The sequence below is a fragment of the Mauremys mutica genome, chromosome 17 (genome assembly GCF_020497125.1).
Source record: "Mauremys mutica isolate MM-2020 ecotype Southern chromosome 17, ASM2049712v1, whole genome shotgun sequence".
NCBI lineage: Eukaryota > Metazoa > Chordata > Testudines > Geoemydidae > Mauremys > Mauremys mutica.
Window position 1 is genome coordinate 22,448,425 of NC_059088.1, and position 21,848 is coordinate 22,470,272.

General features: G+C 53.3%; 2 protein-coding genes across 2 annotated transcripts in view; one reads left to right on the top strand and one right to left on the bottom strand.

Moving 5' to 3' along the window:
- Positions 1-3,009: 3,009 nt before the first annotated feature.
- Positions 3,010-12,164, bottom strand: MLLT11 (MLLT11 transcription factor 7 cofactor). Its single transcript, XM_044992026.1, has 2 exons — positions 11,813-12,164; positions 3,010-8,493 (listed from the first exon to the last, which is right to left on the bottom strand). The coding sequence occupies exon 2, from the start codon at positions 8,485-8,487 to the stop codon at positions 8,218-8,220; it is 270 nt and encodes an 89-aa protein (XP_044847961.1). The 5' UTR covers positions 8,488-8,493; positions 11,813-12,164; the 3' UTR covers positions 3,010-8,217.
- An 8,941-nt stretch (positions 12,165-21,105) lies between these two features.
- The window catches only part of CDC42SE1 (CDC42 small effector 1), a 54,607-nt gene continuing 53,864 nt past the window's right edge, over positions 21,106-21,848 (top strand). The window contains exon 1 of the mRNA XM_044991135.1: positions 21,106-21,447. The gene's annotated coding sequence lies outside the window, so the exon portion shown is untranslated. The remainder of the gene's footprint in view (positions 21,448-21,848) is intronic.

The window sequence follows — 21,848 nt, forward strand, 5'->3', positions numbered from 1 at the left end:
TAACTGGCATTTTGGCAACGTCATGAGCTCGCTCGCCATTCACGCGTCCATAGTAACTCCCCTGCACTCACCCGTTGCCAGCCCCTTCAGCAGTGATGCTCACCTCCCCTGGATGCTGTGCCCAAGCCCTCTGATGCTGAGCATCAACCTGGTGGGCAGGACTGCAGGATCTGTTCTCTGAGGAGTTCCGGTATCAGGAGTGCAGGTGCCGGAGCTGCCGGGAGCCTGGGCCAGAGCTGGAGTTGGGTAGCAGGACTGTCCTTTCAGCAGAGTCCCCATAGTAACAGAGCGGGTCAAGGTAACATTCTACGTGCCGTCTGCTCATTTTAGGGGAGCTGTGTGTCCAGAACCGCTTGTCGAAATGACCCAGTCACTGGCTTTCCTTTGATTACGCTCAGTCCCATTGTCCAGGAAATGGTTGAGGAGTGAGTCAGGATTACATACCCCTGGCTGCTTACTGGAGTCTTTCATCTTCCCTCTATGGAATCAGTGCTGATTTCCTTGCTGTACTCAGACAGAAAAATCGAAGTCTGCCTGTGGATTTTAGAGCCTTTTTAAACCAGACATTTTGGACATAGGGCCAAACTTCCAACAGGAACCTCTGCAGAATGCAGAGGAAACACACAGGCATAGACGGACTGAGAATTGAGACAAAGTATATGGGCTTTGCAAAGGAAACTTCTCGGGAAGAAGCATGAATATGTGGCATGGGTAGATTGAGAGGTTCGGCCATCTGAATAAAGTTACATTTGGGCTGCCAGTAGGATCAAGTATCGGTGTGCGTAATAGCCTCTAGATTTTTCTTTTTAATGAACGTAAATGAAATTCTGTCTCTTCCTCAGCCTGTTTACCCATTGGCTGAGGAGCGTGTCACCCTGCCAAAGCTCTGTGAACTGACGCACAAAGGTGTGTCTGTGCCCACGGGTTTCAAGGAAAACTCTCTCTGTTTTTCATAGCGTGGCAGCTTGGAAGGTTGTATTGGGGGGAGCCTGTCTCCCAAGACAAGGGACTGGGAAAATAGCGTTGGCAGGTCTGAGTGTTCTGCTGGAGGCTGGCCTCTTGTTTAAAAAACAACTTTATTTGTGACACTGACTAGCAGAGGCGGCTTAAGGTTTCGGGGGGCCCTGGGTCAGAGCAAGTGGGGCGGCCCCCTCCCAATCTCTGCTCTGCCCCTTCCGCTTGTGGCCCCACTCACGGCCCCACCCCGTTGCCCCTTCGCCTGCCCCCTTCCCTCCATGGTCCGTCCCATTCTCCCCCCGCACTGTGGCCCCACAACCCGTTTGTTCCTTCCTGCCCCCCTCCCCACTGCGGCTCCAAGGCCAGAGAAGTTCTGTCTCCCCACAGCCCCGGGGGCCGCAGTAGGGAGTGGGAGCTCCCCCAGCCCAGAGGCCACGGGGGCTGCAGCTGGGGTCCCAGTGCTCCTGCCGGGGAGTGGGGTCAGGGCGCGGGGGTGCCCATTTCTCCAGGCCCCACCCTCTGGGGAGTGGCCCAGTGGCTAATCCACCGCTGCACTAGTGCCAAAGGCGATCACCCCGCACCAGCCCCCAAAGGGTTACGGTGGCCCTGAAGAGGCCAATTCGCTTTCCCAGAGGCACCTGAAGGGCGGCCCAGGGATTTGGAGGCCAGCAGGGGGAGAAGCTGGGTCAGGAATGGAAAGGGAAGAGTTTTGTAGGAGCCGGGCGAGAGGCTGCAAGTTGCTCTCTAGCAGCAGGGAAGTGGGAAGGAGGAAAGCCAAGGAGGGAGAATAAGCCCTGGGAGGAGCGTCAACCCCACAGGAGTTGTGGGGAAAGAGCCTGAGAAGGCAGGGCAGGAAGAAACCCCGGTAACAGCAGCAAGGAGGGGGACAGTGCAGATCCTGGCTGCTGGTTATGGGGTCCCAGTGTAGAGGGAGGGCCTGGGTTCCCCTACCAGCCACTGGGAAGCCGTGCTGGATTGTTCGAGGTGCCTGGTGAGACCCTGATCCCCTGGAAAGGGGGGCTCATACAGTGGCCTAGCCGGAGGGCTGAGAGAGAGAGTGCCGCGCTGATGGAGTGACCATCGGCAGAGGGAGCCATCCAGAAAGAAAGCCGCTACGCGAGGCCAGGCCGGGAAAGAGGCCCTCTTGCGGTGAGTGAAGCCTGTAACAGATCCAGTCACCATGATCGAGAGAGAAGATGACATGACGGGACGGATTCTGGGCTGGCAGGTGTGTTGAGATCAGTGGGGCTGTGCTGGTCTCAACCAGCTGCGAACACAGGGCAATAGGCCACTGCAAGCCTACAACAGACACAGTGAAAAAGAAAGGACAGACCCCTTACCTCGACGCGCTCCATCTAGACCAAGAGGATACACTATTAATAATAATACTTAATGCTTTGTGGCCCTGGCTTTCCATTATCTTGCACCTTATACGGCCATTTACTCCAGAGCACAGCGCAAGACGCTACCATCCTGATCTGGCAGCATTTTACCTCCACTCTGTGCTTGCGTCCATTACTGCAGAAGGTGCAGGGAGATGCAGAATCAGGCACACGGTGCAGAGCGTCGACATCTTCCAAATGCTTTACCAACCTTCATTCATTATCCTTCAAATGCAAAGACAGAAAATATCGCCATGCCGCTATCTAAAACCATGGTACCTTGAGTACTGCAGGGCAGTTCTGGCTGCCCCATCTCAAAAAAAGATAAGATTAGAATTGGGAAAAGTACAGAGAAGGGCAACAAAAATAATTAGGAGCAATACTCCAATTTAGGATGAAAATTTTCCCTAAACCTTGGCATCTTCAGCAGGATGAAAATTCCTTTTTTGCAGCCAAGTCTAGTTATAGTGATATCAGACATGGCGGAAATAAACCTACAACAGTTTGAGCGATTGGGCCCACTCAGATGGGAAAGCAGACAACTAGAAGACAGCCATAAGGAAAACCAGTAGATCTTTGTTTTGATGTAGCCACACACTTGAATTCCATAGTTAGGCCCAGCCAGGAGAGAGTGGTCCCCAGAAATTACAGATAAAGCCTCTTAGTTTCATACTCTTTTATTAATATGACATGGCAAGAAAGGTCAAAGATGATATTATGGAGCACAAAGTGGTGAGGCAGCTGAAATCTTAGCGGAAATACCAGACTCCTAAATGCCCGGCGAAAGCAATAGACAGTAAAAGCAGCGGAGTGACAGTTTGGTGCATCTGTTGCCGCAATAAACATTTTAGTTCAAAGAATACGAATCATGGCGTAATAGTCACACAGAGAAGATTTAGCGTGGTTCTGGGGCGAAATACTTTATTAACGTTTGTTCAGAGGCAGCACAGTGACAGGCTGCCAGGTGACGCCATCGGTTAGAGTTTGGGACTGTTACATGCAGATTTCTGTATGTAAAAGGACTATTGGACACTTACACAGCAGCGCATGCTCTAGGAGAAAGTACAGTACCATTACATTCTGCGTACAGCGTCTGATACGTAGCCCACCCAGATATTGAGATTTCTAGTTCTCAGCAGTTGCTGCGGTCTATTAGATTGTGTGCGTGAACCGTAGGTCCCCAGGACTATTGACCAAACACACACACCCTCCTCTTGGCTTGATCAGGACACCTTTGTTTCTCTGTGAGATCCGAGGAATATATCGTCCCTGGAAGCATGCCGGTTCTAAATTCAGGCCATAGAAAGATCTCCTTGAAGGGTGAAGACATCGCCTCAGATTTCACACAGAAACCAAGCTGAAGGCAGGTTTCTGTAATCAATTCCTAGGCCTTTAATATCAGCACTGACTCCAAATCAGCAGTGAAGGATGGATGGAGAATACAGTGGTTTTCGTTTCAGTTTAATTTAGTAGCTTTCTCTCATTCATTACCTGCTTTCTTACTCTTTGTAAGGCACACTGAGCATTAAACATGTCAGACTGTGGGCCCGTTTCTCTGGTACCCTGCACCTTTGTATAGCATTTACCCCAATGCCAAGTGGATATCCAGTGCTCCCTGCTCAGAATGGCAGTGTCTGCCACTAGAGCTGCTGGGAAGCTTTCGAGGGGAACGTTTTTCCTTCGGCAAATGCCGTTTCATCCAAATCAAAATGTTTGTCGGGAACGTGTCAATTTTTGACTATTTCATTTCAGAACCAAAATCATAATGGCGCATTCCGCTAAGGTCGGAATGTTCCGTTTCACCCCTTCTGAAACCGAACGTGCCGCTGTTCCATTTCAAAATGATCGTCCGATCGTTTGACTTTAGACCACAGAAAATAACATTTTTTGAAAAAGCTGAAATCCAAGTGAAACACTGCGATCCACCCAAAATAGTCCCCCGGCCCGCCACCCTCCACATTTTGTTTCACGGGAAATGTTTGAATTGTTTTGTTTTTTGTTCTGGAATGGAAATAAAAAATTCAAAATTGCAGGATTTCTCGTGAAACACAAAGCGCTTCCCGCCCAGCTGTCTCTTACACTGAGTTAGCACTGGTGCAGGGTAAAGGAGAAGCAGACCCTTTATTTGAGAAGCCTCTTGATTTTTTTTTCACTCCCTCAGGCAAGAAGGCAGGCATTTCAGACAAGGCGCGCCCACTGTTTGGCGTGTCCGTTTACCATATATAGTTTAAAGGCAGCTGAGGAACAGCAGCTATAATGAGTGTTTTGTTCCAGTCTGTATGGATTTCAAGTGTCCACAGGAATGCGTACTTTTTTAAAACTAATTTTATTTAAAGTTTCATTATAAGTATCTCGCCCCTGGTTTCCATGGGTTCTTGGCTTGGGACACAAAACCATACAGGCCTGTGAAGGAAAATTTTACATTCTTCACCTCCAGTTTAAAATTGGCATCTTAAAGTCAGCAGCCTCGCTATTTTTGGAAGGTGAAATAGCCATGCTCTGTATGTGGAATTTTTCACCGTCGTTTACTAGTTTGGGCTGCCTCGTTCCCTTCTACGTGTCATATGCTCTGCAAACTCCCGGAAAGGCTTTGAGTTGCTGCACATTGCGACTTTCCTGACTAGCATCATAACATCAAGAACCAGCCAGCATGCAGCTGCACCCCTGCCCTCTGGTGGGTGGAATCAGAACTGCTCCACTGTGAGTCATAGACCCTATACTGGTAGCTGCTAAAGGAAATTCACTCTGAGCTCATGCTGTAGAAGCCTGGAGCAGTGGCTCTGAGTTCTATCACCCTGAAATTCCAAACAACCACCTGATGCAGCATGGCAACCTCTGTGAAGTCCTACGTTGCCATAGATTTGTTACAATTAATCTCCATATAGAATAGATGTTCCTAGCCTGCCTTGCAGCACCGTGTACCATAAACAGCAGGTACATTGGAGCAATGCTACCCTTCAGCACAAACCCTTCTCTTCAGTCTTTTCCATCTCTTGTCCGGTTGCCTTTTGGGCTAATATTTCTCATACCTGGCGCCAGCACAGGTGTGAACAATCCAGCCAACGGGCCTTTTTTTTATTTATGTAGACATAAAAAAAACCTCCCAGATTTTCCACCGCTGGTTTGCAGACACTTCTTTTGCACTTGGGGGAAGAAAAACAGTTTGGGGTTGTTGTTTTGGGGTGTTTTTTTTTAAACCCCTTCACCTGAGGGCTACTCACTCCAAGTAGCCCCTAAGGCCTAGATCCTCACAGGTATTTAGGTGCCTAACCCCCATTGAAATCAATAGGCGCTAGGCAGCTTCGGTCAGGTTGCTTCTAGGCTCCGGACAAGTCAGCGCTAGGTCCGCAGTCAGGTGTAAGGAAACAAAAGGTCGATTCCCAAGCAGTCGCCCCCTTCAGGCAGGGCACCACTTGCAGCAGACTAACTCAGCGGCAGGGTCAGGTCATTCATGGCTGACCCAGACCCCGACATGGTCCCACAACTCTCCTGCCTTTCCCTAGGCTGAGCTCTGGAAGGCTCAGCTGCCCTCTCACAGCTGGAGATCTGCTCTCCTCCCCAATCGGCCTTCATCTGAGCCGGGATCTCCCCTCGCTCCAAGCCTGACGCCAGGCAGGAGTAGCAGGGCGGGGCCGACGGACCTCACAGCCACCCGTGAAGCCAGGGTGGGTAAAGCACAATGCCTAATCCTCTTGCTGCCCCATGAGTATCCGAATACTCCATGAGAGCAGGGGACTGGACTAGATGACCTCTCAGGGTCCCTTCCAGTCCTATGATTCTTGTGGCTCTGGCGAGCAGGCTGCCGAGGCCTTCGTCCCACTGGCGAGTGGCTACTCAGACGTAGCCCCAAAATATTCCAGTGGGGAGGAATCGGATGGTCACCAGCGAGAGGATTCACCCTATGGCTCTCCTGTGATACAGGCAGCAAGAGCCAGCCATAAGGGTCGGTTCTGACGGCCGTCCTCACGCTGAGTAACACGTTGCCCCCTGGCTTTAGAAGGCCAATGCAGGCCTGGCTCATGGCGTGAGGCACTGCGAGGCCATCAGAATCGGGTCCTCAGAGCCCACATGCAACCCATGTTCGGTGTGACAGGAATCTCAGGGGATGGGAGCCCGAGCAATATTTAACCCCAAGTCTTTAAGGCAAAACTGATGTGGTGGCTGTATTTGGTTTTAGTGGGTCAGGCAGCATAGGCCAAATCTACAGCTGGTGGAAACCGGCTCCATCAACACCTCCTGAGGCTCTGGCCCAGAAATTTCTCGGCATCCTAATGAAAATGTATCTACGTTCCTAGCAACATTCTCACGCTGATGGTTTTCTCTTTGCTGTGTGGTTTTGGACGCACAAGGCGGCGAAGCTGGGACTCTTTTCAGGAATGAGCCTTGCGCCTGATCTGAATTGAGCAGAACAAAGGGCCCGCTGGCGATGTCTGGCAGAGAAACCTTGAGTATCTAAATGGAAAGGGTGGGGGAACTGAGCACAGGCTGGAAAAATGGCAGGGGGTTTAGAGAAGCAGGGGTGTCCGCCGCCCCAGGGCAATGCGATCAGACTTCGCTAAGAGGAGAATTTGGACAGGTGAGGTGGTCTTCTGTCTGCACGCACGTTTCTTAATAAAACACAGTAGGAATGAGCTCAAATCCGACCGCTGCTTGGTGGTTCTCTAGCATGTTCTCGCACAGGTATGGTCAGAGCTATGGCACAAGGCCTGCTCACACCAAGACAAACTGACTGTGGCATCCAACACTTCTGAGCTCAGCACGGGCCCGTGAAGGTGTGACTGCAGTGCGGCTCGGCACGCCCCGGCTCGTTTTGGTCTAGCCAGCGTGAGTAACAAGAGCAGTGTAGAAAAGGGTGAGATGGACTTCGTCATGGGCTGGCGACCCGAATAGGCACCCTGGGACTCTGGCAGGCTAGTACTGGGGTGGCTAGCCTGGGCCACCAGAGGTTAAGGGGGCCACTGACGCATCCCCAGAAATACCAGACGTTCCAGTACTTCTGGGAATGGCGTGGGGCCGACCCCAGCTGTGTGACACTGCCCCTGTGGCGTGACCCTACGGATGCCATGTTGAAGAGCACCCCAGTCGGGGCGCTGGAACAGGGCGGGCCAGGGGCCACTTTTTGCCACGGGCCCTGTCCCTGCCCCTCCTCTTCCCCCGAGGCCCCGCACCCTGGCCAGACCAGAAACAGAAGCCCAGGGGAGCCTGGGCAGCTTTGGGGAGCCACCGATCCTCCACCTGCCCGGGGCAGAGGGCTTGGGGGATGGGCGGGAACAAGGGTCAGGGGCCACTCTCAAGCCCCCTGTACCCTGGGCAAGTGGAGGGGCCCGGGCTCCCCAGCCCCACTTCTGGCTTGGCCAGGGGTGGGGTCTTGGTGAGAAGAGGAGGGGCAGGGGCGGTGCCACGGAGGGGGTAGGGGTCCTTGCCCCCCCCACTTTGGGGGAGGCTTCACTGCCCCTGACCCCAGTCACACGGGCAGGGGCAGAGTGGCGCACTCTTCACCAGGCTGTCCTCTGTTCCTGAGACCGGACAAACCCATGTCTGGCTTTATCCCTGTGCTGGACAGAGGCCCAACCACAGAAAAACAGCACAGCCCGGCTTAATATCGGACAAATGGCCCGCCTGCCACATCTACCCTGCGATGGTTACCCACGCTAGCCAGAGTAACGCTAGCTCAGGTGTGCCTACACCTGCTCTGACTGTGTAGACATACCCTTGAGAAGAGAGAAGGTGGGTGGATGGGGAAACACGGACAATGAGCCTTGGAGGTGTCATCGCTGGGCGACTCGTTAATCAGCATCGTCAACAACCACTTTAAAAGAAAAGGACAACACAGAGACCTAACCAAAAAGACCCGGGTTGTGTGCCTGGGCCGCTGGCATCAGACCAGATCGAAATCGAACGGGCTCACGCTGGCTATCGGCGCGCGCCAGAAGTTGAAGCTGTTGAACTGCAGGAGCGTGTCCTCTTCCTCGGAGATGTCCTGCCTGAGCTGCTTCCAGTCCCCGGCCCGCTTGCCTACGCCTCCCTTGGCTTTGTAGAGCGCCGCGTCGCTCAACCCCAGCCCCTCCAGCTCCGCCAGGTCGAGCTCCGGGATCGGCATCCTCCAGTAGAGGAAGGAGTTGTACTGGCTGTTCGCCGTGTCCAGCATCTCCGCCTACAAGGAAGAGGACAGAGACGCCTTTTGAAGCCGCAGGTTACCGCGCAGTCCTAGCCGCTTGGGCTAAGGAATGATCTAAAACGTCACCGCCTCATGATTACCCAGGCCCCGAACCTGTGAACAGGCCCATGGAGAGAAATTGGGGGGGCCCCAGTACATCATCCGCTGGGGCCTCCCCTCAACCCGTTTCCCCACCGTTACAGACGTACAATGGTCCCTTCCCCCAGCGGTGCTGCCGGCGAAGAACATTGCTGCGTGGGCAGGTGGAGAAGGCAGGAGGCCTTATCCAGGAGAGCTGGGTTCTAATCCTGGCTCTGTCCCAGCATCCTTCCCTGCGCTCTAGGGCAGGTCGCTTCGGCCCAGGCTGTCGGGCACCTTTGAAGATCCGGGCCTCAGCTCCCCATCTGTAAATTAGTACCAAGGCACCTTCCTCTGTCTGGTCTAGGGAGATTGTAAGGTCTCTGGGGCAGGGACTGTCTCTTACTTTGTGTCTGTGTCGCATCATGGTGGCCCCTGGTGGTTACCCCGCTCAGGTCCAGAGGGGTTAAAAACAGCCCGGGGAGGGGGCTGTGGCTGGAGAAAGCAGCTGATTGGGGGAAGTGGCTGCAGCTGGGGCCGCGCCCCAAACAGACTCAGCTGGTCCTATAAAGGCAGAGAAGCCAGAGGGCAGACAGTCTCCCTCTGCCTGTAGAGGGAGAAGGGCCTGGCTGCAGGGAGCTGGACACAGGGTACCTGAGTGGAGCAGGGCTGGGGAAAGGCAGAGGAGCTGGGGCGCTCCAGCCTGGACAGCCTCAGGCTGCGGCCTAGCACAAGGCCAACAGGTACTGGGGGTTGCCAGGCCAGGGGTAGGCAAAAGCAGCAGGTCCAAACCCAACCTTGCCAGTGCTGAGTGGCTGATACTGCAGCCTGCCCCCGGGCGTGGGGGCTAGACGATGACTGGCAGTAGCCCTACACTGAGGTGAGGTGGGAGTAGTGGGTGGGGGTTTCCCGGGGAGGGGAGACCCTGAGAGAACGGGGTTACTGCCAGGGGGCACCAGGTCCTGGGAGGGACGCAGCAGCCAAGAGACGGGTGGATCGCCGGCCTGCAGAGGGCGCTCCTGAGACTGGAGAGCTAATTCCCGGAACAGACCAGCAGGAGGCGCCGCAGGGGTGAGTCTGCACGTCTACACCTCCTAAGGAGAACATTATGGGATGGGAACATTCCACAAATCTTGGGACAGGTCCCCGCCCCCGAGCCCTCCCGGATCTTCCCCTCCCCAGGCTGCAAAGGGCTGGTTTTACAGCCACCTTCTATCCCAGCAGCCACATGTTGCTCCTCAGCGGCCGTTTTGTCCTGTTTTGATAAAGGATCAAAAGCAGCTTGTTGAAGCACTGCTGCCTAGTGCACTGGCTTGGGACTCAGCAGCGGTGGAGTCTAGTCTTAGCTCTGCCACTGGCCTCCTGGCGACCTCCGGCTTGTCACCTAACCGCTCCGGGCCTCAGTTTCCCCATCTATAAAATGGAGGGGTCACGACTTAAGAGCTGCTGATGGAAAGTGCCAGGTAAGAGCTAGGGCCCAGCTACTCCCTTTCAGGATCTGGGCTTATGATTGGCTCCTCTATAGGATTTCCCTTGGATATGTAGATACAGACGTTCTCGGAAGGAGCCACCCTAATGTTTGCATGGTAGGAAACTAATCATGAGGGGCGCAGAAGTAATATCCCCTGCAACTTGTTTCTAGTGTTGAGAATTTGCGGGTGACCGGGAACGCGAACAGAACTACGTGTGGACAATGGGAATAAAACAGGAACAGAAATAGAATTAGGGTTTGCAGGATTCATGATCAGGATGCACAACGAAGTCTTGCTAGCCTTTGACTATAACTCGATAGAATATACATAGAGAATGTGTGTGTGTGTGTATGCACACCTATGCCTGTGGGGGAGACAGTGTTGCCTAGGGGGCAGCACGCTGGCCTGGGATTCAGAAGATCTGGGCTCTGTTCCTATCTTGTCCACTGACCTGCTGAGTAGCTCACATCACAGCTCTGTGCCTCAGTTTCCCCATCTATACAATGGGATAATGGCCCATTTCCTCAAAGGTATATTGACTTCCATTGTAAAGCACTTTGAGCTTTTCTAATGAGAAGAGTCTAAGAGGCATTACGATGGTAGGTGTGCGTATATCTGTGTGGGCATGCATGTGTATCTGTGGGGGGGGGGGTGTATGCACACCCAAACCCCACACCCCCCCACAAAGACAAAGGACTTCATCCTCTTTCCACCACGCCCCTGCTCAAATCAGGAGTCACTCCACTGACATCAGTCCAGCCCCCGCCCCACCAGATATGAGAGCAGAATCAGAGCCCAGTCGTGTCCAATCGGCTGTCGCAAAGCTCTGTTTTGGGGTTCCTAGGCCCCCTGTCACACACCTGAGACGCCGCTCCTACCTCCAGCTGCCCGGCACATCCTAAACCGCAACATCCATTGTGTGCCGAGCCAGACGGTTCCTGCAATGGCCCCACCCAGACGGATTTGCTGCAGAGCCCCTCCCCCGCTCTTCTTCTTCACTTTGATGCCACCTTGATATACAATTCTCCCCAAAGACCCGGCCTACCCTAGTCCAAGTGAATCCAACCCTTAATGTGCGTTTCCCTGGCAGAATTCTGTCCTTTGGTCCTCGCTGTCTTTCATTTTACACTCTATCAGTCTATATATCTAGATCTCCCTTGCTTTCCACTGACGGTTTGCTTCTTACGAGGCTTGATTCCAATGGGTTTCCGACATCCCCTGCAGCTGGGTGCTCACATTCCCATCAAATTACACAGGGACCAGTTTGCTACTAAATTTAAAAAAATGAAAATGTACCGGGAAGACTGTGTGTCATCCCCTTCCATAAAATGAACAACTGTTGTTTTTTTTTAAATAGCACTCTGCTCACGGGTATATTTCCGCCTTTCTTTTTGCAAGAGGACAGCAGATTATTAAAATTAGATCCATGATGCGTTTAGCACCGGGCAATCTGCTTGATTTAGAAACACACTCAACAACACCAGCCTCTAAGCTGTGATGCAGAAGGTAATTATGTATATTTAAAAAAAAAAAAGAGGGGGTAGCCGTGTTAGTCTGTATCCACAAAAACAACGAGGAGTCTGGTGGCCCCTTAAAGACTAACAGATTTATTTGGGCATGAGCTTTCGTGGGTAAACCCCCCCACTTCTTCAGATGCATGGAAAGCCTCTGAGGGCTGACACACCAACAATCCAAGCCTCAGCAACCCCCCCCCTTCCCCCCTGAAGCGACTCAGCTTTCTTTTTAAAGAAGTGATGCTCTTTTACCTGTTTTAAGGAAGGGTTGGATCTGGTGGCTGCTAACCCAGCTGACAGGGTCTTCTTTGTGCCGAAAGCGTCTTCTGCTGCAGCTGGGCGTCAGGCAGGCTTGCAGAATTTTCTGCCTTGCTTTTGTCTGGGTGTGAGTGTGCGCCTGTGTCTGTCTGTCTCCGCAATGCAGCCCCTCCTAAATAGGCAGATTAATTACCCCTCCTCCCAGGGCTGGTGGGCCGATGATTCAGCTGTATGAAGGCTCTGCTATTTAAGTGGCTCCCCCAGGCTTTATTATAGTTGGGGTCGGGGGTGGGCGTGAAAGCAGAAGCGATCTGACTTCATCCACACACTTGATCTTAGTTGCAGGGTCTATAATGTTCGGGAAAACCAGGATTTTAAAATAGAACAATCTTGTGATCCATGGGCATGGTCCCTCCCATCTCATCTGCTGCATGCTAATAGGAGTGGGCTGAGCAGCTCGATACTTTTCCTTTCTACCTGCTCACAGCTGCAAGCAACGTTCCTTTTAAAATGGTTGGATCCGGAGGCTCTTTGGTGAAACCGAACAGGCGTTCCTTGATACAAAGCGATCTGGATCGCCCGGTAAGCTGGGCGCAAGCAGACGATATCTGCTTTAATAGGGCTAAATGTATACACCACGAACAAAGGATGCCAGCCGTACTTACAGGACGGGGGACTCTTTCCTGGGAACAGTGATGGAAAAAGATTTGGGGGTCATGGGGGGGCGTGATCAGCTGACCATGAGCTCCCAGTGCGACTCTTTGGCCAAAAGGGTTAATGTGATGGGAGGCATAACCAGGGGGATCTCACGTAGGAGCAGAGGTTATTTTACCTCCGTATCTGGCACTGGCAGTGGTGAAAGTAAACCGGTATGGGGTAAAAATTGACCACTGGAACCGGCCCATACCCAGCTGCGCCTTTTTCTCCTCTCCTCCCCGCTCCCCGCTCACCAACAGGCCCTTTAAATTGCCACTGGAGCCAGGCAGCACCCGGATGGGCTGGCTGGGGGATGCTGATCCCTTCCGCCTAGGGCCCTGCCCCTTCCGGGAGCCGTAGCCGGCCCCAGTACTTCCCTGTTACTTTCACCCCTGGGCACTGGTGCCACCGTTGCTGGGATCCTGCATCCAGTTCTGGTGCCAGCAGGTCAAGGAGGATGTTGATAAACTGGAGAGGGGTCAGAGAAGAGCCACGGGAATGATTCATTAGAAAACCTGCCTTACAGTGATAGACTCCAGGAGCTCCGTCAGGGAGCTGTAACCCTTCCCCTCCTTCCTGGGCCACGTGGACTCCCCGATGAGGAATCTGAATTCAACTTAGAGAGAGGCGACGCAGTGTGGTAGCTAGGACACTGAACATAGACTCAGGAGACCATGGGTCTCTTCCCAACTCTACCGTAGACCTGCTGGGTGACCCTGAGTCAGTCATTTCCCCACTCTGTGCCTCAGTTTCCCTTCCCCACTCTTTGACTATTTAGACTGGAAGCTCTTTGGGGCAGGGACTGTCTCTCAGTCAGTCTTGAGCGGAACCGCTCAGTGCTCCCATCATAACTTTTCTATTCCTGGGCCGTGATTTTTGTCCCAGTTCCAGCTGACCTGGCAGCGGTGTGGATTGGGATGGGAAGTGCCCTAGGTGAAGCTAAGATAAAGAAATGCTGGGTCTGATGTGTCTATGCCGCAAGCTGAGGGCTGATTGCAGCTCGGGTACACGTACGCACACTAGCCTGGCTAAAAATGGCAGTGCAAATGTGGCGGGGTGAGTCTCAGCATGGTCAATGCAGGCAGGCCAGGGGTGCTACGCACCATCTCACCAGCACTGCGTCTACACTGCTATATTTAGCCACGCCAGTGCGGGTGAAGCTAGCTCTGGGATGCCGACCTGAGCAGCAGTCACAGCTTCGATTGCAGAATCATAGCCACAGTTTCTCCATTTTGACCCCAGCAGGACTCCATTGAAATTAGGGTTTCCAGGTGTCCAGTTTTCCATCGGAACGTTCGGTCAAAAAGGGAACCTGGCGGCGTCCGGTCAGCACAGCTGACCGGACGCTAAAAGTCCAGTTGGCCACAGTAGCCGGCCTCTGCCACTGGAGGGCGGGAAAAGCAGCAGCTGCTTCTGGAGCCACATGGAGGAGCTGCTGTCTGCTCAGCTGCTGAAGCTTGACAGAGCATTGGCTGGCTTGCAAGAGGTAGGTGCTGCCACCCAGGGGGAGGGAATCCTGTCCGACCCCCCCTTCTGCCCCACTGTGCTCTGATTGCCCCGGCCCTGGCCCCTCGCCACGGGGACTGACCCCTCCCCGCCCCCTTGCTCCGGGGACCAATCCCCACCATTTACCACTGGCCCCCCTCCACCTCTGTGTCAGCTCCTCCCACCCTGCTCTGCAGGCAGGAGGTGAGTCCTGGGAGAGGCGGGAGTGAGCTGCAGAAGGTGGAGAGCGAGCAGGGTGTGGGCCCTCGGGGGGAAGAGGCAGGGCAGGGGGCGGCTTTCAGCAATTAGAAAGTTGGCCGCCCTAATTGAAATGTGTGGAATGACATCCATGTAAAACCAGAATTCCCTAGTGCGGAAATCAGGATGCTCTTTTCCATACAGATCTTTGGAGTTGGACTTTCTTCTGGGGACAGTGAGAACTTCCTATCATCCTGAGCACTGCGGGAAACCGGAGACCCTTGAAAGATTTTTGTTTTCCTAAGGCCAGTAGTGACTAGATGGAGATGGAGCTGTATATTTTAAAAGGCCAAGGTGTGGTCGGGGGATAATTTGTTACAGGTTACAGCACAAACGCTCCTGGGCAGGGCGGTGGAGGGAGAAGGAGGGCGGGAGAAGGAGAATTGATAAATTTCTATCAGTTGAAAAGTGTGGTTTTTTTCTGACGAAAAATCACTTTCCTGTCGAAAAAGAAATTTCCACCGGACACGTCTGTTTCGGATGAAATGTTTCAGGTTCTCATTAAAAACCCACCTCCTTTTGTCTGACAGTTTTTGAGTTGGGGGGTTTTCAGTTTTTCAACAAACCCCCAGAATCTTTCAATTCCCCCCCCCCCCAAATGAAAACTTTTCTGTTGAATTTCTTTTTCCCCAGGAACAACCCGAAAGCCGTTTCCCAGCCAGCCCTGACGGAGGCATGGTGAGCAGAGAGCAGGATAGTTGGATCCGGTGCTGCTAGGGGCACTTCCTTCTGTTTCATCCCCAGCCCATTAGACTGTGGAAGAGTTTCTCAAGGTATATTGGGCTGCATTAGTAGGAGCACTGCCAGCAGATCGAGGGAAGTGATTATTCCCCTCTGTTCGGCACCGGTGAGGCCACACCTGCAGTATTGTGTCCAGTTTTGGGCCCTCTACTACAGAAGGGATGTGGACAAATTGGAGAGAGTCCAGCGGAGGGCAATGAAAATGATTAGGGGGCTGGAGCACATGACGTATGAGGAGAGGCTGAGGGAACTGAGCTTGTTTAGTCTGCAGAAGAGAAGAGTGAGGGGGGATTTGATAGCAGCCTTCAACTACGTGAAGGGGGGTTCCAAAGAGGATGGAGCTCGGCTGTTCTCAGTGGTGGCAGATGACAGAACAAGGAGTAATGGTCTCAAGTTGCAGTGGAGGAGGTCTAGGTTGGATATTAGAAAAAACTATTTCACTAGGAGGGTGATGAAGCTCCGGAATGGGTTCCCTAGGGAGGTGGTGGAATCTCCTTCCTTAGAGGTTTTTAAGGCCTCGCTTGACAAAGCCCTGGCTGGGATGATTTAGTTGGGGTTGATCCTGCTTTGAGCAGGGGGTTGGACTAGATACCTCCAGAGGTCACTTCCAGCCCTGAGCTTCTATGATTCTATGAAGAGCCACCCCTGGAGACACTGACAGTGAGGCCGGGCGGCCGTAGAGAGCGATCCTGCACTGCCCAGGAGGGTGGGTGAGACAGCACCCGTTCTAGGCTATCCCAGCTCTGATTTCTGTGCAGGGGGCGGTGTCACTTGCTGCAGAGGATGAAGATGAAGGAGACTCCACGGTTCATTCTCTCTGGAGCGACAGCCTGGCACAGCAAAGGAATTCGGCCCCCCAAGATATATGGGGCGCTACCGGGCAGTCCTCTCCACACGCCTGCCACTCCCACACCCCTCCTGAATCTCCCGCACTGCTGCTCCCATAGGAAGACTGCAGCCTGTTGAGACTGTGCCTTTAACAGGGGCGGCTCTAGGAATTTCGCCGCCCCAAGCACGGCGGCACACCACGGGGGGCGCTCGCCGGTCCAGCGGCTCCGGTGGACCTCCCGCAGACGTGCCTGCGGAGGGTCCGCTGGTCCCGTGACTCCGGTGGAGCATCCGCAGGCACACCTGCGGGAGGTCCACCGGAGCCGCCTGCTGCCCTCCCGGCGACAAGCAGAGCGCCCCCCGCGGCATGCCGCCCCAAGCGCATGCTTGGTGCGCTGGGGTCTGGAGCCGGCCCTGGCCTTTAACCCACCTCGAGAAAATAAATCCAGTGGGGGCGGGCGGGCAGGAGAGTGGGAAGAGGCCAAGAAAGAAAGTTTGCAGCGCGTTACGTAAGCTGAGCCCAGGGCTGCTCTATAATTCATTCCCAAAAAGCATTTTGCCATTGAAAAATTAATGAAATTAACGAGGAGTGGAAGCTGAGCTTCCGGCACGGGGAAAAAAAGAATCAGTGGGGGAGATTTGCTCTGAGGCCTAACCAGCGATGTCCTAGAGGCTCACTTACCACCATCCTTACACAAGTGTGGAGCGACAGCCCACAGTTCCCATGCGGCCGGAGGAGCCATGCCAGGCCCCGGGCTGTTAACACCCTCTGAGCGCAACCCGGTGTGGTGTGGGGGGGGTGAGTGCAGCTCTGAAAGGCTCAGGACAGTTCCTGGTATAACGGTTGCATTGCCACAAAGTTCCCTTCGCTGGGTTTCTCACGCCCAGGGACAGCGGGTGCCCAAGGTCTGCAGCTGTCCAAAGAGGCGATGATACATTCTGCTTGGCAACATACCGACCAAGCTGCCAAGGCCCAACCGGGGGGATGCCGTGTGGGAGACAGAGCCTTGAGATTATCCATGCAGGAAACCTGAAATGCCCTGGCATTCCTTCCCCTGGGGTAAAGCCGGACTCGTCTCCAGGGGGAACTGAACTAGAGCAGTATAATTATAGAATCACAATGCGGCGGAGCTGCCAGCCTTTTATCCCAGCGCAAGAACTGTCACCTTCCATCAGGGCCTCTCTGGCATCTTCAAACGCGCGAAACTCACAAAATAACACAAAGCAGGCTGAGGGTGCCCACAGAGCTTTCCCCTCCCCTCACCCACCTTGCTTCCTGTCGCTCTGCTCCTCAATAGAGCCGCTTGCTGGCTTGTGTACCCACTCCATCCCTCCCAGCTGCCTGGCCAACTCGCCTGAAAAGGCCAGCGACCCTGTGACACAAGCCCTCTGCCCCGATCCTCAGACTTACAGCTCCGAACGTCGACTGAAATCAATGGCAGGTAGGAACCGAGGTAGCTTTGCAGAGCTGGGCCCGTCAGTCTCTTTAACCGCAGCTTCAGGACCAGGCATTGGTGACGCGAATCATTTTCAGCTGTCAAAGTGAGGTCATTTTCAGGGGGGCCCCATAGGGGACTTTGGCCCACATCCTCAAAGGGGTTTAGGCCCCTCATTCCCGTTGACTTGCTGATCTGGGTTTGGAGCTAACCCGAGAGCCACCTCTCGCCATGAGGGATGTGTGAGACCTGCTGTGCCTTGCAGAAAGCCAGACTCGGATTCCCCTGCCCGATCACTGCCACAGGGATAGTGACGAAACAAACGATGTTTTACTCACATGACGCAAAACAATTCCTTGCTGCTGCGTGAGTTGAGCCTGACCGGCAGGAATTAGGAGCACCACGAATTGCATTGCAGAAATCGGTGGTCACGTCTGAAAATTCTGGCCTCAGGGTCTCACGCTCTGGTCCAGATGCCCCCCTTCTCTCTACCGGGCAAACCTAATGAGCTGCGGATTGTGGCGGCTGGCAGCCGCCACAGGAATTCAGACCTGCTGTGTCCAGGAGTTTATTTTTGATTTTAACAATGTGTCAGAAGCAACCCTACAATAATAAATCTCGGTGCATGCACCGGGAGGAAACCCCAACTGGGTTGTTATTAAAACCACAGTGAATGAGAAACAATGAGCCAGATCTTCAGCTGGGGAACATCATTGTAGTTCCTTTGCAATGGAGTGGAGAGATGTTACGTTACACCCATTGGGGATCCGGCCCGTTGACTCCAATGGAGCGATGCTGCTTTAACATCAGCTGAGGATCTGGCCCAGTATTTTTTTAAATTCCACAGAGTGCTTGGACAGGGTCCCTTTGAAACAAGTGGGTCTGTTCTCCCTTGATGCCCCCTTATGGGTGTTCTTGTCCTACAAAACATCGGCTGTGCCCTCCCCAGAAGACTGACACTCACGCCACATCCCCGTCTCGCCATAACCGCTTTCATGTCCAATCTGGGCTGTTTGACGCCTCACGCTGGCTTGTCACATGGGTCTGCCTCTGTCACCCTGACTCTCCCATCTCGTGCATGGTTTTCCTTTGTCTCCTTCTGTAAAACATCTTTGCCCATTCAATGAGCAAGGATGGGCAGCGGGTTGGCTGGTTTGTGCAGCCTTGTCTACCTGTGGGGAAGAGGGGGTGTCATTAATTTACACTGAGTTTTGGAGCACTGGCATCATCATGGAAAATCCCAAAGTGTTTTAGCCTCCTTGTAACTCAAGTGCCGTCCGCCTCGATCCCTAGCTAGGTCTTAAGGAGACCTGGCTGGATAATGACAGCGCTAAGTGATGTGCATTAGAGAGACACTGCGATAATTGCGTACACACAGCCAAGTCTTTCCTGATTCGTTACAGATCAGTGGCCCAGATCCTGAAAGGGGCCTAACCTTCAGTTCAATGGGAGGGAGGCACCTCCATATCACCGAGGATCGAGCCGGCCGGTGCACCTACACAGCAGGGACTTTGTGTAGGGTAAGCATGCAACATTCACGGTGCTTCGCTTCACCGCTGGGCGCTATGCATTCTGGGACATCTCGCGCTGTGCATTGTGGGACACAGAGCAAAAGGATCTGGAATGCTGGAGGTCAAACTCCGCAATTCCCATGTTTCCTCTCCCGCCGTCCCCCGATTCATCTCTTGTGGGCAAGCTAGCACCATTTCAGGAAGGAAAAGGATGGGACTGACAGCCCAGGGTGCTGGAACAATTTGTATAGTGGGGGTGCCGAGAGCCGTTGAACAGTAAACCCTGGATAGGCTGAAAATCACTTCAAGCACCTATAGACAGCCCCAGAGATCTCCACAGCACAGGTACAGGATGGACAGTGACCACGCAATCAGAGACGAGTTCAATCTCAGCCAGGAGCTGAACTCAGAGCTCCAGAGGCGCTATCCTGTCTCTTAACTACAGCCCCTCTCGGTGCCTCAGTTTCCCCATCTGTAAAATGAGGATAATGTTACTGATGAGCTATACAAAGTGCTTTGAGTTCTGCTAGGGATGATGCTGATGCTGATTTACTCCAGTGCAATAAGAAGAATAGTGCTTAATGCCCATTTTGCGCTGGTACCAATGACTCTACAAGGTGCAAGACAAAATCAGGCCCAGAAAAATCACAACAATATTTCTGTCCATATTAAACCATATTTGTTTTACACCCATTTTTCAGATGGGGAAACTGAGGCCCAGAAAGGTTCAGCCACATGCCGAATGCAAGTGGCATGACATGGGGTATGTCTACACTGCAGCGGGGAAGCGTGCCTCCCAGGCTGGGTAGGTGGACATGCTGGTTCTGCTCAAGCTAGCGTGCTAAAAACAGCCAAGTGGCCGTTGAGCACAGCTCACCACCAGAGTACATGCCCGACCGACTCCGTGTCCATGCCCAGGTGGCTAGCCTGTGCCACCTCCCGAGCCACCACACCTGCACCGCGATTTATAGCGTGCTAACGCGAGCAGAGTGAGCGTGTGTCTATCGACCCATGCCCCAGCTGTTCCCTCTTGACTCCTCCAGGCCAGGCGTCACTGACGATCGCCAGGCACTGTAGGCTCTTTAAAGAATTTATCCTCAGAACCGAACTGTGAAACCAATTTAGGCCTGCTCTTACCAACAATGACATGCACACTTAACTTCCCGCAAGCGAGGAGACCATTAATTAAGCACCTGCATGAGCGTTCACGGAGCTTGTCTCACTATCCCGCTGGGGGAAACTGAGGCAGTGACTTGTCTCAGAACACTCAGGAAACCAGGGATAGAACCACACTAACAATGAGGAGTCCGGTGGCACCTTAAAGATCTGAAGAAGTGGGTTTTTTACTCACAAAAGCTTATGCCCAAATAAATCGGTTAGCCTTTAAGGTGCCACCCAACTCCTCATTGTTTTTGTGGCTACAGACTAACCCCGATAGAGGGATAGAACCCTAAACCCAAGTCCCCTTTCCCCACCTCTGCCTGGGGATGTTCCCATGACACCCCTGCAGCTGCTTCCAAACCATTTCTGGGAAATACATCTTAGTGTCATTTTCAAATCATGGCAATCTACAGTACTCAGCTGGTGTCAATTAGCCAAGTTCACCTCAAGGAAATGAGGCTAATTGAGGTGTGGGGGGGAAGCCTTTTATTTTGAGCCAGGCCTAAAATCAGCCTTACCTGCACAGCTGGAGTGTGGCCACACTCACAGCTACCAGCGCTGCAGTGTGGCCACATTTTCAGCATTTGCAGCGCTGTCGTGCTTTTCAAAAGAGCGGTGTGGGGCAGTGTGACAGGGACGGGGGGGAAAGAGAGAGTGGATTTTTGGAACCGACACTGTGCAAAATCAGAAAATTTTCCCACCCCCTTACTGTTAACTGCAAACAGCCTGCATCCAACATACTCCCTTTCCCCCCTCTGCCCCCTCCCCCCGGTTCTCGCAAGCAAAGCAAACACACCAACCCGCTGAATGAGACAGGCAGGGGGTTTTCTCATTTCATTGTTGACAGTAGTTACAGAATGATGTCAGCACACAGGAGCTGTGGTGCACGGAGTTGACAACAAAACCCAACCCCTTATTCTTTATGCAGACCAGATAAGCAGCTGCCGACTCACTCACTGGATCACCAGCGCTGCAATCCTTATTCCCCATGCTGAGCCAGGTGTACGGCCAGCGCTGCAGCCAGGGAGTTGCAGCGCTGGATGTGCCCTGCAGGTGTGGACACTTACTAATTGCAGCGCTGGTGGAGGCTTTCCAGCGCTGCAAATCGCCAGTGTAGCCATACCCTTAAAAAAAAAACCCCAAGCCAACAATTCTCTGGCTCTAATAAACTGGCTAGATCAACTGTGTCCGCTCATCTGGCCAGGAGCTCAGACAGCTGAGAGTTAATGTGGCCAGCACTTAGGGGAAAGCGCTGGGGCTGCTCTGACATCCTTTCCTGGCTTGTGCAATGCCTGCCGGTGGCCAGGGTCGGTGCTGTGCCTCCAGAGAGCGTCGATTTAAATAATAACCAGGGTGTTGCAAACCCGACCATTTCCTCGCTCCTCTCTAGCAGAACCACACCTCAGGCAGGGGTTGAAGTTCCCAAGGAAAGTTTCCTCCTCCTTTTCGGGCACAGAGAGCCGGGCGAGCGGGGGGGAAAGCCCCGCCGGGATCGGGCTGCGAGAAGGGGAAGGTAAGGAGATGATTTGAGTTTATTATAAAAAAAAAATAGAATCTTCACCCTGGTTAATTTCACCCCGTGTCCGGGCAGCTGGAGCTCTGCGCGTGGGAGAGCCAGGCACGAGGGGGGCGATGGGGTGGGTGGGTTAGTGGCTCAGACAGGGGCTTCTACGCCTTAGCTAAGGCAACAGCCCGGCTCGATTCCTTTCCCCCGTGGGGGAGGAAGGAGCGTGTGTTTGAAAGCAACATGGCTCTGCTAGGCTTCGCGCAGTTCCCAGGCAATCCCCGCCTGTGACTTTCTCTGAAGTGAAACCCGATTGCACCTTCAGGAGCTCTTAAAAAAATTCCAGAGCCTGGCTTGAATGCGTCCCATTGATTCAGATTTGAACTGGCACTTGTGGGAAAGTTCTCCCC